Source organism: Alosa alosa, chromosome 17 (genome assembly GCF_017589495.1).
Source record: "Alosa alosa isolate M-15738 ecotype Scorff River chromosome 17, AALO_Geno_1.1, whole genome shotgun sequence".
NCBI lineage: Eukaryota > Metazoa > Chordata > Actinopteri > Clupeiformes > Clupeidae > Alosa > Alosa alosa.
In genome coordinates, this window is record NC_063205.1 from 703,486 (window position 1) to 722,885 (window position 19,400).

Here is a 19,400-nt window from a genome sequence, read left to right on the forward strand (position 1 = left end):
TGTGCCTTTAAACTCTATGGCGTAGTCGTGGGCCCTTAGAATAACGCCCATCGCTGCAAACGTAGTCGTGGACGCCTAAGAATAACGCCCATCGCTGCAAACGTGCTGCCATCATGGCAGGACCTGACTGGCCGGGGTTGAAAATAGCCACTAAAGGCTGATGGTCAGTGATCAGTGTGAAATGCTTACCATAAAGGTATTGATGACATGCTTTAACACCCCAGACCAGACTCAAGCCTTCCCTGTCAATTTGGGCATAATTCTGTTCAGCCTTGTTTAACGATCTTGAGCAAAGGCGATAGGCCGCTCAGTGCCATCAGTCATTTTATGCGATAAAACAGCCCCAATTCCATATGGTGATGCATCGCAGGCTAAACGCAAGGGCAGGTCTGGGTTGTAATGTGTCAGTACCTTGTCTGAGTGTTGCTGTTGCTGGCCTACACTGGTGGTTTAACTGGCCGTACCAGCTTATGTTGGTCAAATCAGCATGACCATCTTACACCAACAATGTCAAGCTTGGCAGGCTGGTCACCAGCATGACCATCTTGCACCAGCTGTATCCTACACGACAGGCTGGTCAAACCAGCATGACCAGCTTCCTCAGATGGTCACGCCAGCATATCCAGCTGGTGGTCCAACCAGCTACACCAGCAAAGACCAGCAAGAGCTGGAAGAAAACCAGCAATGACCAGCTAAAACCAGCTAAAACTAGCTACCAGCATAAGCTGGTTTCTAGCTGTTTTTTTCAGCAGGGGTGTAAGGTCTCTCTCCGTAAGGAGCCGCTTCTGTGTGCTTTTATGTTGCAGTCCACACACCAATCTATCCCTCAGTGCATTGGACAGTCCATCTCTAAATTGGCAATGTTCTGATAGCCTGCGCAATTCGGCCATATATTCAGTGATTGACTCTGTTCTCTTTTGATTACGATTGTGAAATCTAATCCTTTCTGCTATGACCAGCGGTTTTGGATTTAAGTGCTCCGTTTTCACAACGTCTTTGAAACTCTTTGAAGCTGGCTTATCTGGTGCCAACAAATTGCGTAGCAAATTGTATGTTTTTGCACCCATGACGCTCAATACTGTAGCTACTATAGCTATTATTACTATTACTAATAGGCTACTTTTCTGTCTTTCTCTATTTAGTTTACAACACAGTACTGCTCAAGTTTTTTAGTGTATGTAGCCCAGTCTTCCACAGTGCTATCAAAGCTGTCTATTTGGCCTACTCATCCTGCCATCTTGTTCCAATTTCCGTTTGTCTTTCAACTTACAGTATGTCAGAACTCAGGCAATAGTTGCTGTATGTAGAGTTTCTCCCATCTCAGCTCCTGAAGCTTTTAACTCCTTCAGAGTTGTCATACGGACCTTGTGTGTGTGTGTGTGTGTGTGTATCCAATCAACAAGAGGTGGTGCGTGTGTGTGTTTGTTTCAAACCTACACATGTACACAAAAGGACATCCAAAAACACAGACTCACAAATACAGTGACACTTTAAACACACACACACACACACCTGAATAGTCATGATTAACCATCCTGATTACAGACAGGATAAACAAATGAGCAAACAAAAGAACAATGCTCTAGGTTTGGCAACATGACACACACTCACACACACAGTGTGCTGGCCTATAAGACAGAGGAGTGTGTGTGTGTGTTATCAGTAAACATGCCCCTCTAGGCTACATGAAGTGTCCCAAGAACTACAACCTCAGAGAACAGCCTTAGGTAACCAGCATCTCTCACACACACGTACGTAGCGTACATACACACACACTAACCCTAGGGCCTTAGGTAACCAGCATCTCTCTCTCACTCACGCACACACACACATGCCCGTCGCTGAAGTCTCCGTTCATGAACACTCACTATAGAAGGAATATTGCCATAGAATGAATACCCCTTTTATAGGCCAGAATAATGTGTGTGTGACGTGCTTCCTAATCACTAACCATAAGGCATGTGTCTTGGCTTTTTGATGTGTGACGTGTCATAATCAGTAACCATAAGCCAGTGTGCCGTGAGTGTGTGTGTGTGTGAGTGTGTGAGAGTGTGTGTGTGTGAGCCTTGCCTTTTTGGTTTGACCTTTGGTGTGCCTTTTTGGAGCACCACTGATGTTGGATAAGCTATAACGGTATATAACTGAGTGTGTTGTGTGTGTGTGTGTGAGAGAGAGAGAGAGAGAGAGAGAGAGAGAGAGAGAGAGAGAGAGAGAGAGAGAGAGAGAGAGAGAGGGAGGGAGAGACCCTTATGAAAAAGAGCTAGCAATGCTAGCAGGTTTCTATAGTAGTTCTGTGGTAATATAATACTTGTGTGATGTTCCGTAACACTTCTATGAGACCCTTACCCTGTAGTGTTCCCATAGTTGGCCTACAGTCTTCAACAGAATGTCCCAAAAATGCTATAGTGCTCATATAGATTACTATAATATTTTTCCCAAAATACTCCTATAGTGCTTCTTCATAAGGAATATTACTATACATTTGTTTATTAATAATAATAATAATAATAATAATAATAATATGTTTATTTTATATAGCACCTTTCTCAAACCCCAGATCGCTTAACATAGTAGAAAAAAAGCATAACAACAGACAAACAATAACAATACAACAAGACAAGTTATATGGAGCTATGTGTTGGGTGTAGAGGAGAAGTGATCAATCATCGTCAAATTTTAAAATATGTTTTTATAGTAGGCCTATCTATTTTAATGCTTGTTTTCAGAACATCAAAGTTATTTGTGTTGTTGAGCTTAATTGGAAAAATGAATGATAATAGGTAACTTTTAAGTCTTGGATTTAGTTTGAGGTTTGAAGTGCCATCACAAAAATTGCGGGAGAATTTGTTCAGTTAACCTAAAATGTCACGTTGCACGGCAACGTGACTAGAAGCGCTGGCACTACGCCCAAGCAAAACGTGATGGAAGCAAAACACGAGAATGTGTGTCACACAGTCCGCTGAAGGGACGCCCCGCCCGCACCAGAGATTTGACCTACTTCTGCTGCCAGCGCTGCTTACCAATGCTCGGGCCGTGTGCGTATGTGCGTAGGCTACAGGCAGCGCTAGAGAGTGAGTCCCCACAGTTCAATACAACCTCAGCAGGCAACAGGCGTCCGTGCGCGGAGCTTAATTGCACTGGACCTGATACCGAGCGTGTAATGGTGACTCAAAACTAAGACAGTTCCGAAGTATTCAGACAACCTTCTTCAACAGCAAGGCGCAAGAGACTGCAGCATAAAGGAATCATTCTTCGGATAATCCGCGGATGCTGCGTTGGGCGTTGCTGTTGTTGTTCCAGTGACCCAGCCTTCAATACCAATTGTTCTGCTATTTATCGCGTGGTAATCCTTTACGGTGGGATGTCCCACGCTTCCCGACATCCAAAACAAACCTGTTTGGGATTAAGTAGGCAATATTACGAGCTAGTTCGTCTGCGTTCGGCAGCATCACTGAGTTTGAGTGCTGGTTGTTTACGAGGTGTACCTGCACAAACGACTTCACGATTTACGTGAACTTCACGCACACTTCCTCGAGTTACCTGTCAACCTGCAAATACTATCCACGAGCTTCAGAGTGACCGGTGAGTCCAAATATGTTTCCCCATCGAATATAATTACAAAAGCTTTTGCCCTGACATGTTTCTTCTGCCTGTCAAGTTCTGGAGTGTAGACGAGATGTGATTTCAGATGCCCCTCTAATGCATGCCGTTAAAGCGTACGTTAAAATAATGAACGCAGACTGTAGTTCGCATAAAATGCTCGTTACTAGTTGGTATGTCCTGCTTGGGTCAAGGGGCTCGTTTTCTGGGTTGAGGGTTCGAGTTAGTCCACTCCAGACTGACCCGTATCTGCCTTACGTTGGGTGAGATTGGAAGTGCGTCACTGCGTTTCTTTGGATTGAAGTTTTTGGTTCTAATAGCCTATTGACGGACATCAGAGACCATTGGATGTGTTTTAAAACACTTCTCTTAGCCCCTTCTCTTTTTTGAATGTGCTTACGTTTTTGGTTATCAACACTGTGCGGTTTCATAGTGTGTGTGTGTGTGTGTGTGTGTGTTTGTGTGTGTAGCCTGCATAAGGACCAAGTAGAGTAGTAATTTGATATCCTCTGCGCTCGACGCACCTACTTCCCTTCACGAAAACAACTTTCTCCGGAGGCGGGGCGCATGTAGAGCAGCCCCGATTTCTACAGCTGGAATATATTGGATTAGGCTACATTAATTTTAATGGCAAATTGACCTTAATTTCTGTCGTTACTTTTTTGCTCTACGTTAAACTATTCCCAGGGCTGCTTAAATGCACAGTGAGAAATAACTGAGGAATTCATAGACAGCCTCCTGACTGGGAGCTCAAGTTGTCAAGCATAGCGGACGTCATAGGCCTATTTGAATATTGACTGATTAACGGACTAGGTCTCGCACGTTCCTGGCAATATATAGCAAGAACCATCGGAAGTTAGAAACATTATGCTACAAATTAGGTAGCGATTTACATATCTGAGCTTTCTTCAGCAAAAAAAAGCCTGCAAATAAGTAATCATTCTCCATATCAAGTTAATTTTGAACAGTGAATCTGAGTTGATCATGCAGTCAGATCATGCAGCCAATAGCTGCGATGTTTTATGATGGGATTCTGTCGGCCATTTAGAATTTAGAACATAGTCTACCCAACACACGTGGCTTGTTCCACTCCAAATTCAGCTCTATGACGCGAGAGTCCGTTTTCCCCGCGCGCTCCTTAAGTTTGCGCAGCAACTGAATCCTGCAAAAGCGCTTATCTACTGACGCGTTCTCAACTCGACACACCCTCACTTGAATATTTGAACTAAAAAAATCACCAGGGAAAACTGGCGGCAACGCGCAGATTTGAGAGGCAAACCGAACGTTGAGTCGTCAGTATATACAACCCGAGCTGGTTCATGCGCCAGATTCTTCACCGTACAGACCGACAGCTGAGGCGCAGGTAACTTCTGTGCTGTTCTGTAAACATCTGCAGTAACGGAAGCAGTAAACCGGAAAGCAGGAGGTTTCATTGAAAGCTCGTGTCGCTTATGATGGGGCTAACCATTCTAGGTTAGGCTACTCGTGAGCGCTTGTCTCTGGTGGGTATCCCGACACTCAGGTGGAAGATCACTGTAGGAACTCGCATGTCCGCTCAGGAATGTCTCCCCGTGCGCCTAAACACACGAAAACTTCACGTGGGTCTGTGGAAAGCGCTGAATGTGCACGTGCATAAGAACAGGTGCAGTAGGTTCCCAGCGGCACTTTTCTCTGTGTGAGCCTCTGAAACGTGTAGGTGTGTGTGTGTGTGTGACACTGTGTTTTTTTTACTTTGTTTTGGGTGTCCAGTGGTGTTTACTAGAGGTTGAAAGATTGATCGTTGACAGATTAATTCGGTCGTTTTTTTGCCAGTAGTTTGTAGTGTTTGTGTAACTGACCGCTCTCTCCTCCCCTCCTCTCCTCTCCCTCATTCTCTCTCCTCCTCCCCTCCTTTCCTCTCCTCCTCTCCTCCCCTCCTCTCCTCTCTCCTCCTCAGACTCATGGCCATGGCTCTATCTGAGCGGGACGCTGAAGTTCCTATGGAGGAGACCAGGGGGCGCTGTGGCGTGCGGCGGAATCTCTTCGGCCCCGTCGACCACCAGCAGCTTGAGCAGGAATTCCAGCGCCTGCTGTGCATGACCGTTGACACGGCAACGCGCCGCTGGGACTTTGACTTCCTGTCTGATCGCCCCTCCCCCGGCTCCACCCTGCAGTGGGAGGAGCTGCGATGCCAGGATGTGCCAGCGTTCTACCACAGCCGAGTGGTGAAGAGGGCAGGAAGTGGGCGCTGGAGGAGTGAGGTGGGCACCTCCTCCTCTTCCTCCTCCACCTCCTCCTCCTCCTCCTCCTCTCCCACCCACTCCTCCAGCGAGGGGAACGCCAGTCCTCCCCTGTGGAACAGCAGGGCCATGAAGAGGAGCTTCAGCGCACTCAGCGTTGCCATGGCACCCAAACACAAACAGGCCACCATTACAGGTCAGAGCCCCGCCTCCTCAGAACACCTCTCTTCTCCTCTCTCCTTCTATCTTCCTCTTCCACTCCTCTCCCATTTCTCTCCTCTCAACTTCTATTCTGCTCTTCTTGAATTTCCCCTGGGGATCAATAAAGTATCTATCTATCTATCTTCCACTCCTCTCTCATTTCTCTCCTCTCTCCTTCTATCTTCCTTTCCCACTCCTCTGTCATTTCTCTCCTTTTTATCCCTTTCTCCTCTCTCTATCCCTCTCTCTCTCTCTCTACGGGAGCATCTTGCTGTAACTCGTGCTCTCCTCTCTCACTCCTCTCCCTCTCTATCCCTCTCTCTCTCTACGGGAGCATCTTGCTGTAACTTGTGCTGTCCTCTCTGTCCTCGCAGACTTCTTCACGGTGAGGAAGAGGAGGCGCCTGCATCACAAGTCCATGTCACGTCAGTAGGAGGAGCTAGGCAACAGGAGGAGTGGCTTAGCCTCACCATAGCAATGGAAGAAATGGACATAAAGACTTGAGTGGACTCCTTGTTTGAGCAGATTCACTTCCTGTCTGAATGAACTCACTTCCTGTCTACACTGTCAGACACGCCCTCATCCTCTTCTGATGTCATCAGACTCTTCTCTGGCTTATTTGGTGCATAAGCAAAGCATCTGATATACTGTGAAACCAATAATGCACTCGTAACGTAAACAACCCTCCCCCCTCAAACTACGCTCATTGCCCCAAACTACCCCTCACCCCTCAAACTACCCCCTCACGCCCCAAACTACGCTCATTGCCCCACTGTAAACCAGACAACTTAAGCTCCAACCTCAGTGACCTTCGGTAAACATCTCCCCCTGACCCCTGACCTTTGCCAAATATTAGCAGAGGGCCGACGCTCAGTCTCAGATAGGAGGCCCGCAGGTCAGCAACGTTATTCTTCTGTGTGTGTGTGCGTGTGTGTGTAAGAATGACAGCAGGAACTGGGGGGCAGAGGTCACTAGTCACCCTTCTCACCTCTAACAATCCACTGCACTCTGCTGTCTTTTATTTATTTAATGCTGCTTCATTTCTTTTGCGGTACTTCAGATCTGTAACCTGGCCATCTGTTCAGCTCCAGCAGCTCAAAACGCAAATGTGGACCATGAGTACGTATGTGTACTGTTTAGCTAGTATGTACAGTATGTGCACTCTTTAGCGAGTATGTACAGTATGTGCACTCTTTAGCTAGTATGTACAGTATGTGTACTCTTTAGCTAGTATAATCTTCAGTCTTTGGTCGTTTCTCATCAGAATATTGAGTTTATGGCTTCTGAAGCCGTTTTCTTTTGACGATGTAGCAATGTCTGTCCCACGTTTGTCAGCTTTAAGGTAATCATACTAATGATGTCGCATAAAGCTAATATCATTGCTAGTGATGTAGCAGAAAGCTAATCATTGCTAGTGATGTAGCAGAAAGCTAATAATTGCTAGTGATGTAGCAGAAAGCTAATAATTGCTAACGGTGTAGCATAAAGCTAATAACTGCTAGTGATGTAGCATAAAGCGAATCATTGCTAATGATGTAGCATATGCTATGTAGCATAGCAAGTGTTTCTATATGAAGGGAATGGCTTTGGGTGTTCTGCTCGGTAGCTGTGTGAAACTGTTTTGGTGTGTGTGTGAGAGAGAACCTTTACTTCTAAGGCAGCTGAAATAGTTGACCAAAGCATGGAGCATTGCTCTTGTAGTTCTGTGCACTGCTCTTAGCCCTGAGACATATTCAAAAAAATGTAAATTCTGAATTTCATGTGAATCTCTCTCTCCCCCCCCGTCCGCCCTCGGAACTGTCTACCTCACCCTTGGCTCTCTCTTCCTTTTCTTTCATCACCCACAGACCCAGACCAAACCTCTTCTGCACTAACCTACAGACCCAGACCAAACCTCTTCTGCACTAACCTACAGACCCAGACCAAACCTCTTCTGCACTAACCTACAGACCCAGACCAAACCTCTTCTGCACTAACCTACAGACCCAGACCAAACCTCTTCTGCACACCAGAGTTGAGTCGTGTGTGTGTGTGTGTGTGTGTAGTGTAGGGGGAAGGGCACGTGTTAATAGAGTACAGGGGGATGTTTGTGCATCCCTCTCTGGTGTGTGTGTGAGAGAGAGACCCTCTGAGCTGCCTCTGTGTCTGGGTCCCTGCACCATAATCCCCCACGTCTGTCCCTTTTAGCCATGCAAATGTAGCATATATTATTATAGCTATTATGTATATTATTATAATTATATATTTTATATGTTCTTATTTGGGTGGTTTTATGGTGCCTGTTTGTGTGTGTGTGTCTGTGTGATATGTTTATGGAGGTGTGTGTGTGTGTGAGATGTTTATGGAGGTGTGTGTGTGAGATGGAGGTATATTCTAATTTATTGTAATTCTATCATAATATTTTGGAGAAATGGTCCAGATGCCCTTCAGTAACTACGGTAACTGATGACATTCTTCCGCAACTAACTGATGACGTTTCCAGTCATCTTCCGTTATTATGACGATGTTTCCGGTCGTCTTTGCACTACATAAGCCGCGCTGGTCGTGTGCGGTCTTCTGACCACACACACACTCTGACCAGACATACAACTCTTTTTCTGTGTTATTCCTGTACACGCTCATCTACCGAGTATTCAATGCATCTGATACCTCATCTACAGAGTATTCTATCCATCTGATACCTCATCTACAGAGTATTCTATGCATCTGATACCTTTGTCTAGAGTTCATCTACCGAGTATTCTATGTAACTGATATGCATGAATATACGCTTTGATAAAGGTATATAATTTCTATAACGAACAGAAGAGTGTTCTCTATCTTGTATTGCTGCAGACTATATCTGATGTTGCTATTGTACTCCTGAGCACTAGATGGCAGCGTTGTGTTCTGCACTGAGGCTGTGTGAGCCCAGCAGTGACATGGCGCAGTACACATGGTCTCTAATGGATCCATTATCCTGTGTGTTCTTAATAAAGAATCATACTGTTTAAACTCTAAACACTCCTGTTGTATGTGTGTGTTAGGGTTATGGCTAGTTCAAGATTATGTGTGTAGATGTTAGAAATTATTTGTGTCTATGTGAGCGTGTGTGTTGGGGTTTTGGCTGTGTGACGAGAGGTGTGAGATCAAATCTGAAATATCATGAGACTCTGGGGCCCCTGGTGGCAAGACTTGATAAGAACACTGGCAGAGGGAGATATCAAACACTCACACATACAATCAAGTTGATATACTGACACATAAGAATCATTAACACAAAATGATGAGGCCAAACCCAAGTGATGATAAAAACATAATGTCTTGTTGAAAAACAGAAAAGCACAACTAGCAGGTCATGACAGCATCACACTGCTGTAGGGTGCAAACAGGAGACCATTCCACAGTAAACATCAAGCAGCAGCCCTGCAGGACACACCAGACTAGCAGCAGTATCCCTCTACTCCACTCTAACCCCAACCCAGTAGTCCTGCGGTATTAACGCTTTACTCCACTCTAACCCCAACCCAGCAGAGTCCTGCGTAGTGACGTTCTACTCCAACACTCTAACCCCAACCCAGTAAAGTCCTGCATATTAACGCTCTACTCCACTCTAACCCCAACCCAGTACAGTCCAGCAGTATTAACGCTCTACTCCAACACTCTAACCCCAACCCAGTAGAGTCCTGCGGTATTAACGCTCTACTCCACACTAACCCCAACCCAGTAGAGTCCTGCGGTATGGCTGGGCAGTCCTGAGGTCTGATGTCCCCACAGCAGTTGGCATGATGTTAATCATAGACACATTCAATTCAATTTATTTACATTGCCACAAATATAACAAAACATTCATAAACATTCATAAAAAAATAAAACCAAAAGGAGATGGTTATTTGTACAAAAACCTTTAAAACCCTCCTGAGAGGCTGCGATGAGTGTGTGTGTGTGTGTGTGTGTGAAGGCAGTTATTTGTGTAAGGGGCGTCTATACTGCAGTGTAAGTGTGTGTGTGTGTATGTGTATGTGTGTACGATGAGGTCACATCATTAGCACACAATCGATCACATCAAGCAGAAGTCTGTTCTAAGTAGACTACATCCTGCCAGTGAGGTTGCGGCTCCCATCTACTGTGTAGTGTATGTGTGTGAGACGTTCAATGAGACTGCCCTCTAGTGGCCCTCTAGGGTAGTGGCACAAGTGGTCAGATGGCCAGTGGTGTTGGGCATGAGGATGTAAGGGTGTAGGGCTAACAATGTTGGGCATACGGGTGTTGGGCATTAGGGTGTGGGGCATAAGGGTGTGAGGGTGTAGGTGTTGGCATAAGGGTGTGAGGGTGTAGGGCTAACAATGTTGGGCATTAGGGTGTTGGGCATTAGGGTGTTGGGCATAACAGTGTGGGGCTAACAGTGCTGGGCATTAGGGTGTTGGACATAAAGTTGTGGGGGTGAGGGGCTAACGGTGTGGGTGCTAACTGTTTGTGAGATTCCCAGTGAATCAGGCAAAGCTGTGAGGGTACGCAGTGATTGGTGGAGAGCTGTGAGGGTACGCAGTGATTGGTGGAGGGCTGCTGATACAAACGGAAGACAATCAGATTAAAAGACCTCCCCACAGAAGAGCATCAGGACAGATGATGATTTTCAGAAGAGGTAACAGGACAGAAGAGGTAACAGGACAGATGGTGATTTTCAGAAGAGGCAACAGGACAGAAGAGGTAACAGGACAGATGGTGATTTTCAGAAGAGGTAACAGGACAGATGGTGATTTTCCACTGCAGTGCAGACACTTAATCACTGTTCCGCACCAACACACAGCGTTGGCACCTTAGTGGTAATGCAAGAGACCCGCTGCATCCCGGGTTACCGTAGCGACCCGTAGCGTGCGGGAGCGTCACAGCTGGCTCGCCTGCGCCTGCCGGTATCGACACATGGAGCGCAGCTCCCCCACGATTAGAGGAAAGATGAACAGCACACTGCCCCCTGTCTGCAGCAGCACACAACACAGGCGTCATTAACTAGACAACAAACAGGTTAGCATTACTTCTGTAAATGCTACAGGTGTGTGTATGTGTAGGTAAGTGAGGGAGAGAGAGAGAGTAAGAGAGAAAGAGAGAAAGAAAGGGAGAGAGTTACTCACCATGAGCACAAAGAAGTAGAACACCCACATCCAGTTCAGCTTGCTCTCAATCAGAGACACCAGATACTAGGAAGAGGAAAAGATACTCCTGTCACACACTGATGACCTCATTGCAGTCTGTCCCATAGATACTAGAAAGCTAGATACCGCATTGACTGTTGAGTTCTATTAGGTGGCATCGTAAACGCGGCCGCCATATTGGTGGTGGGGGGGGGGCAGCATGTTTACTGTCTATGGGGGAGTCACAGCAACACTTGCCGCAATCAGAGACACCTGTTACCGGTGTCTAGCTTTCTAATATCTATGGTCAGTCCTGTCATGCACTGATGACCTGACTGCAGTCAGCCCTGTCACACACTGATGACCTCACTGTACTAAAGAAGTGTGATTCTGGATGTGCGCATTCCTTCCTGTCCAAAAACAGTGGGACAAACTAGGCTTATTCAGGGTCAACTTTGGATCAACTTTGGATCAACTAATTCATATTTATTTACTCATCCGGGATCAACTGCAGCTGACTGTGGCTGACAGGACCCTTCTGTCCACAAGGTCTGTGGCTGACAGGACCCTTCTGTCCACAAGGTCTGCTAGTGTCAGCCGAGAGGAGCTAGATACCTGCTGCAATCTATACCTGCCCTGGACATACCTGCTGCAATCTATACCTGCCCTGGACATAGCTGCTGCAATCTATACCTGCCCTGGACATACCTGCTGCAATCTATACCTGACGTGACTCATGGGACGTATAACATATGCATTGAACACGGTTGAAGTTTAATTGTGGTTTCTGTACATGTGTGGCATTCGCTTACCCTACAGCATAAAATAACAAAAGATCAAAAAGTTTGCAGTACCACTGTTGCAGAAATCACACATAAGAAGAAGGTGTTCGATGTTCGTGCATTTGTTGGCATTCCAACATATGGAAGCAGCATGGGGAAACTTGTGATTTTGAAGTTAAGTGCGAGTCTGCGCAGTACTGGGGGGACCAACTGAAAATACCTTCAATTTGCGTCAGTGCCCTCCCATTGAAAATAACGGAGTCTGTTCGTCCATTTCTTTTACTGTCTATGGATCTAACTCCCTCTCCACTACTGTCTAAAATCCTTACTGGTCTAGTCACATACTGATGACCTCACTGCAGTCAGTTCCGTCACACACTGATGCCCTCACTGCAGTCAGTTTCGTCACATGCTGACACACGCTGATGCCCTCACTGCAGTCAGTTCCGTCACACGCTGATGACCTCACTGCAGTCAGTTCCGTCCCACGCTGATGACGCCCCTCCCCTCACCTGTCCGGCTGCGGCCCCGATGCTGCCGGTTCCGTCCACGATGCCGGTGACGGTGGCCAGCGCCTCCTGGCTGCCCTGCAGCGCGTCCTGCCGACCCAGATCCGCCGAGATCGCCGACGAGATCATGTTGGACGGCCCGCCGATGAAGAAACCTGCACGGCAACAGCATCGTCATCACCACGGTAACACCGACACTACCATCATCTCATCATCACCACCACGGAATGTCTGTTGTGGTGTGTGTGTGTGTGTGTGTGTGTTTGGGAGTCTTGGGCATGTGCACAAACCTTTCACGCGGATTGCAACTGTGTGGACTAAGCGCCAAATGCAAAAAGACGAGCAAAGCATGTGTGTGTGCTGCTCCACTTCTGCAATAATAGATAGTGTATCTACCTGGAAGCGATGATGCCATGCTATTGCAGTTCAGAATGAAAATAGCACAATGCATTCTGCGTTTGACCAGACCTGTCTAAATGTGTAACACACTTCCATTAATGTTTGGATCTGTAATTCAGACCTGTCTAAGTGTGTAACACACTTCCATTAATGTTTGGATCTGTAATTCAGACCTGTCTAAGTGTGTAACACACTTCCATTAATGTTTGGATCTGTAATTCTTCTGCTAAGGTTCATATGTAAGCATTAACATGTTGGGGTCTGTGTGTATGTGTGTGTGTGTGTATATGTATGTGTGTGTGTGTGTGTGTGTATGTGTGTGTTGGGGTCAGTCCTTACCTGTAGTAGCCAACAGGGCTGCATTCACCACCTTATCATCTGGAGAACCTGCAGGAAAAAAACATCAACATTTTGTTCACGTAACTCTTATCTTATCTTCATTCGAAAATATGAAGGAACACATACAACACACACACACACATAAATATACTCACACACACACACACACACTCATGCACACATATGATAAACTTACTAATAATAACCAACCATTTCCTTCGAAAATTCTAAAACAACAATGTTTTTTAATACTTCAAAATAACATTTGCTAAATGAACCTTACATTTTTCAGTAGCCATAGGTGTGTAGATTTGAACAAAATCTAGTTTGGTTCTTACCGGGGCTTTTACTGCCTGAAATATCAGATTTTGTTTACCACGCTCGGAGTTTAGTGCTGGGCTGGTGGGTGCATATTCCCAACCTTTCTCACGGCACATCAACGGTTAGCCCGAGAATTCTCGTCGCAATTCAAAATTCCACTGGAACTCCAAGCGGATTTGTACACGCAGTCTTACAAAACTGTTTACAGCTCTTCGACTCACGCTAAAATGTAATTTTTGGTACATAGCTAATTTAGATACACTTATGGTGTGGGTGCTTGCGTTTCTTTAGGAATCCGCCGTCTTGGTTTGTATAGAAATGAAAATTAAGTGACACATTTACGTAAGAGGTTGGACATACGGGACGGTTGGTAATATGTGACGTTCCGATACAACACAATATGTTCCCTAGTCCTCACTACTGTCAGCAGAACAGCCAATCAGAACAGGGATAAAGACTGGGCATCCAATCAGAGGTGAGCGGCTGGAGACTTACGGCTGTAGCCCACTAGCGCCCCCATGGCTACGAGGAGGCTGACTGCAATGACAGGAGCCCTCTTCCCCAGCATGTCAGAAATCAGACCCTGGACCGTACCACCTGGATGGGGGGGGATCAGACATATCAGAAATCAGACCCTGGACCGTACCACAAACCCACACACACACACACACACAGCTAATTCGGCTGCTTACCTATGATAGACCCTACGTTGTACCACACAGACAGGTGGTCGGCCTGAGCCTGCTACCACACACACACACACACACACACACACACACACACACACACACACACACACGGCTGCTTACCTATGATGCCGCCCACATTGTACCACACAGACACAGACACACACACACACACACGCGCGGCTGCTTACCTATGATGCCGCCCACATCGTACCACACAGACACAGACACACGCGGCTGCTTACCTATGATGCCGCCCACATCGTACCATACAGACAGGCGGTCAGCCTGAACCTCCGGCCAGCCGAAGTTGTTGCTCAAGTAGAACGGCAGCCAGAAGAAGAAAGAGTAGTTGACCAGCTTCAGACACGCGTACGCCAGGGAATACTGCACGCACACGCACGCGCACACACACACACACAGAGAGAGAGAGAGAGAGAGAGTGAGAATGAGTAGTTGACCAGCTTCAGACATGTGTACGCCAGAGAATACTGCACACACACATACACTCGCGCATGCGCACACACACACACACACACACACACAAACACAGAGAGAGAGAGAGAGAGAATGCCTCTTTGTACAACTGTGACTATGCATGTAATTGCCTGTATGAGTGAATATGTTGTTGATTGTGTGTGTGTGTATGTGTGGAATGGAGAGTAAATATGTGTGTATATGTGTGCGTATGTACGTATGCTCGATGGTGTTTTTAGCCCCCACTGTCGACTTCAAGGCCCCGCTGCGACCGTCGACTTCAAGGCACCTAACCCTAACCGTAACCACAACCCTAGTAGGGGGGTGGCCGATATATCTCGTCTGCGATTATATCACGATTGTTGTTTTAACAATGTGCAAATTGACATTATCGAGTATTTAAATGACTTAGGGGGGAAAAACACAAGAGAAGCCCACTGGCTGCAGCAGAGCAAGTCACATGATCACATGTGGGTCCACCTTGTCTCACACACGGCTAATGTTTATTTTGTGCGGCTACTATGTTGAAGTGGCACTGAGTCAACCCTTTTGTAAATGGACTGAAGTTCGCTCTTAATATCTACTTTTATTGATTATGCTAACCGTTAGCATCTCTATGGGATTTCTCATATACATTAGCCATAAGCTAACGCATTAGTTTTTATTCTGTAACTTGGAATGCTAGCCTACATTATTGCTCTTAAACAAAACATTGAAGGAAATAACTGAGATGTACTCCGTTGGTCTGCTTAGTTTTACAGTGAATCCTAAGTAAAGGTGTAAAAGGATCTTCTGCTTCAGACTTTCTCTTGGGAAACTGTTAGCCTATCTATCTTCTAAATGTAGCTGGCTAGACCATGTCATTGCCACACACACAAGTGGAGGCAGAATTGAAAATGTGTCAATGCAATTGCAAAACAATGCATTGGTTGATTTGGTTAAAAAGTCACAGGTTAGGTTATTAGTTATTGTTAAAATGATGCTATGTAAGCACTGGCGCCTTAATGCAGGGGCTTACCTGGGCTTCAGACCAGGGGCCTCGACCAATGAGGGGCCTCCTAATAATAATAATAATGATAATCAATAATAATAAACGGCGTGTCCGTATTCGCGGCGTCATTAGCCTACTCTGGAGCTAGCCTACTCTGGAGCTAGCCTACTCTGGAGCTAGCCTACTCTGGAGCTAGCCTACTCTGGAGCTAGCCTAAATAATTGAGCACATCGTACTGCTCTACAATTACATCCATGCAGAGGCCCCCTTTGTCTTCTCCAATTCTAAAGTGTAACAAAATGTAACAAAACGTAATAAATCCCAACGGGTGTATAAGGGAGCTATAGAGGAGAGGCTGAAACTGACTGACAAACTTACAAACTCTGGAGATAACGTAGGTAGGATTGAAGCAATACGATAGGATTGAAGCAATACGGTAGGATTGAAGCAATGATGTGGATTCCTGTAACTGTCCATGAAAACCGAAGGCATAGCAGGTAAATATAGTAGCAAATCGCCTGGAAATGAAACGGCTTTAAAACATGTATTTCACTTGTCTCATTGGAGTGAACGCAGAACATGGGCTGTGGCGCAAAGAAATGAAGATCTGCATCTCTGTTCACCAACAGCTAAGTTTGTGCTAACCCATTCGCACATATACTAGTCTATGTTATGTTTTCTCCATTGTTAACGTGAGATATGTCTCCATGTAGTGTAGTGATAATGCATAAGGTAGCCATGTTCACGCCACATGAGCCAGCTTGTTCTGTAGGCTAAAAGTATTTCTGTCCCTCCCAAACTGGCGCTAAACTGGTGTGTTAAGTAGACAAAATTTCAAAAACTCCTGGGAAACCCCCGACGACAAACGCGTACGATGCACTTTTGAAAAGCTTTAAACGCCCATATGTGTACCCATCTTTTAATCGCAGCCTACAGCCAGTGCTGTAAAGTTCAACGCTTGTTTTAGCGTGCAGTAGGCTAGCCTTTTGATAAGCGATGCCATGGGTAGGCTGACGTGATTCAAGGGCTTTCTGTTCCTGTTTATGTAAAGGTTTTACATAGGCTGAATAATGATAGGCTACACTGCATGTTACTAATCAAAAGCGCACGCTATGTATCGGGTCAGATCGCGGGCCGGGTATCATTTAATCATAATTATTTGGGGGGGGAGGGCTTAAAAAACATATAGCCCAGGGGCCTCGGGTGGTATTAAGGCGCCCCTGTATGTAAGGGATAATGACACAGTGGTCTGTTAATAGAAATTAATGCACGGTCGAGGTTGTAAAACATTTAAACCTTGTAACAGACCACAGTGGAGTCAATTATCCCGCTTATTCCACTGTTGCCACTTGCGTTGTGTTCACTTCCTGTTATAATTTTAACATTTTAATCGCCAAAATTGTCTTGTTTGTAGAACTACTTTTTTCCCCGACACATGAACGTCATGTTCTGACGTCTGTATTTTACAGCTTGGATGCAACGTGACAGTTCATTCAAACTTCACGACGAGTTTCGGTGAATTAATATACAAGTGTCATGGCCAAAAAAAAGATCTACTTCATAGGTGTTCGAATAACATGTCTTAATGCACGTTTTAAATTACGCAGGACAATGGGAAATTCACTGGAATAATCATAAATAATGAGCTGTAAAGTAACTCTTGCTGTAAAGTGACTTTGAAAAAAAAATGTTAAGGATCGACTAATTATCGTTATTGTCAAAATTACAAAAAATAGAGATATTATTTTTTGTCCATATCGCTAAACCCTAACCCTAACCCTAACCCTTGCCTAACCATATTGCCTTCCATGCAGCGCTGCCTGGAAGACGACGTTGGGTCCATGAAGCAACAAACTGTCCTTGCTAAAGCCACCGAGCTGCTGATCAGGAAGATGGCAGGAAGATCGCCCATCATGACTTCAGACTGTTGTTCTTCCGGTGCTCTGCTCTCCAGACTGCCAGTAAATTCTCTGAGTTGGTCAGTGAAAGGACGGTTTTTGGGCTCTGCGCAGCTTCACGCGGGTCATCACTGCCGGTTGGAAATTGGACTAATTTTAACATGATTATTATTATTTTATTTATTTATTTTCAATTTGCTGTGTTGTCTGTGTTGTATGTCTTAGTGTCACGGGAACACTGGTGACTACGCCGCTCCATCTGGCCTTTTTTTGTCTTATTATCCTTTGTTTTGTATCAATGTCTTGTATGTGGAGCACTTTGGGTTGCACTCTGTGCATGTTAAATGTGCTATACTAAATAAAACTGACTTGACTTAAAACATCTGTACGTGTACACTAGAGCTGCCAATCTTCCTCCATAATCCCATTCGAATTTCATTCATTATTGCATTGCATATAAATGCAAGGGACTATTATCACTGTTCTTCTTATTATCTGTTATTATTCTTCTTCCGACCAAATTTGACGTTTAATTACGCTAAAACCACTGAACCGCTTGACGTCATTCAAACACTCCTACAAAGGTCTTGTAACGGACAATTGCACAATGACATTTTTACATTTGTGAACTTAATACTTTTTGAGATATTTATGATAAAGGTGCAATAAATTCCCATTGACTTAACATTGACCGCCGTGGCGGCAACTTTTAGCATTATGACGTGACCTGCAGCTGAAAGCAATCAACAGCTGAACGCGAGCTACCACTGGAGCGGTGAATCTTCTGAACGTCTTCGCCTGCTATACCGTGGTCACTTTATTTGCTCGTAAAACTCTCCTTCAGAGGCACATTTCTCTATTTACAGACAAGGTAAGTGTTCCGGTTTTTGGTATTTGAGTCATTTATGTCGTCAAACATTATGTAACGTTAGCGTTATATGTATGAAATGATGGGTCACAAATAACTAAACTAACGTTATAACATTAGGTCATAGATATATATCTATGACGTTAGGTAATGTTAACGTTAGTGAAATAGTTGACGTTATAGCACCTTGCTACGTTGATATGTATTATGTAAGGAAACCCACTGTTAATCAACGTTAATATGTCGTCAACTTTACAGTGACCGATTAGCTGTAGGTTTCAGTAGCTAACAACAATCAAACGTAATGCACTAACGTTACATTTGTTCATTAGGCCTACTAACCAGCAGCGTTTTCACTAGAACGTTCACGTAAACCAGAGAAGTAGGCCTACAGATACTAGAATAGATTATGAATGCAGACTGCGTGGTGCTTGATTATAGCCTAGGCTACTGTGTGATAGGACCTGATGAAACCCATCATGGGTTTCATTCATGGCATGAATAACGTTACTTGTTGATGGTCATAACGTTATAGCTTCTACCGTTCACATTTTAGTTAAAGCTAACAAATATGCTCCTGTTTTTATTTTACCAAATTTGTAACGTTGTAGGCTACACTGCTTGTTTGTGTATCAAATAGGCCATGGCTACGTTTTCATTCTATGCTCCTGATTCTTAGGTAGCCTAAGTAAACACTATCACGGTATGCTATAGTTCGTCTATTGATGGGCTTCATCAGGTCCCTTTGCACAGGTGTATACAATCAAGCACCTAGATTATGAATGCATTGGTGCTTTATTAATACTCCTGTGGAAAGGGACCTTATGAAAGCCATGAATAGGCTACTGTAGGAAATGGACCATACGACTAAAGTCTTGTTAAAACACACTACAAAAGTTGAGCTATAATGTTTGTGTTGTCAACATACAGTGGGTCCCAGTTAAAAATTGACACTTCATTCACGATCATGGTGAATGGTGAAATGTAAGTACAACTGCA

General features: G+C 45.0%; 2 protein-coding genes across 8 annotated transcripts in view; one reads left to right on the plus strand and one right to left on the minus strand.

The window, feature by feature from the left end:
• Positions 1-3,027: 3,027 nt before the first annotated feature.
• On the plus strand, positions 3,028-7,959 carry cdkn1d (cyclin-dependent kinase inhibitor 1D). 4 transcript variants are annotated; one of them, XM_048267587.1, is made up of 3 exons: positions 3,028-3,582; positions 5,537-6,015; positions 6,395-7,959. In XM_048267587.1, the coding sequence occupies exons 2-3, from the start codon at positions 5,541-5,543 to the stop codon at positions 6,451-6,453; spliced, it is 534 nt and encodes a 177-aa protein (XP_048123544.1). In that variant the 5' UTR covers positions 3,028-3,582; positions 5,537-5,540; the 3' UTR covers positions 6,454-7,959. The 4 variants fall into 4 exon arrangements, with proteins under 4 accessions (XP_048123544.1, XP_048123543.1, XP_048123542.1 ...); XM_048267586.1 differs by lacking the exon at positions 3,028-3,582 and adding an exon at positions 4,475-4,963; XM_048267585.1 differs by lacking the exon at positions 3,028-3,582 and adding an exon at positions 4,970-5,242.
• A 1,343-nt stretch (positions 7,960-9,302) lies between these two features.
• slc37a3 (solute carrier family 37 member 3) overlaps positions 9,303-19,400 on the minus strand; it is a 36,211-nt gene continuing 26,113 nt past the window's right edge. For 3 of the 4 annotated variants that reach the window (XM_048267582.1, XM_048267581.1, XM_048267584.1), the window contains 6 exons: positions 14,359-14,554; positions 13,977-14,078; positions 13,161-13,208; positions 12,426-12,577; positions 11,132-11,197; positions 9,303-10,978 (listed from right to left, as the gene is read on the minus strand). In XM_048267582.1, coding sequence (XP_048123539.1) covers positions 10,886-10,978; positions 11,132-11,197; positions 12,426-12,577; positions 13,161-13,208; positions 13,977-14,078; positions 14,359-14,554 — 657 coding nt within the window. In that variant the 3' untranslated portion in view covers positions 9,303-10,885. The remainder of the gene's footprint in view (positions 10,979-11,131; positions 11,198-12,425; positions 12,578-13,160; positions 13,209-13,976; positions 14,079-14,358; positions 14,555-19,400) is intronic. The other variant, XM_048267583.1, reaches the window with a different exon arrangement.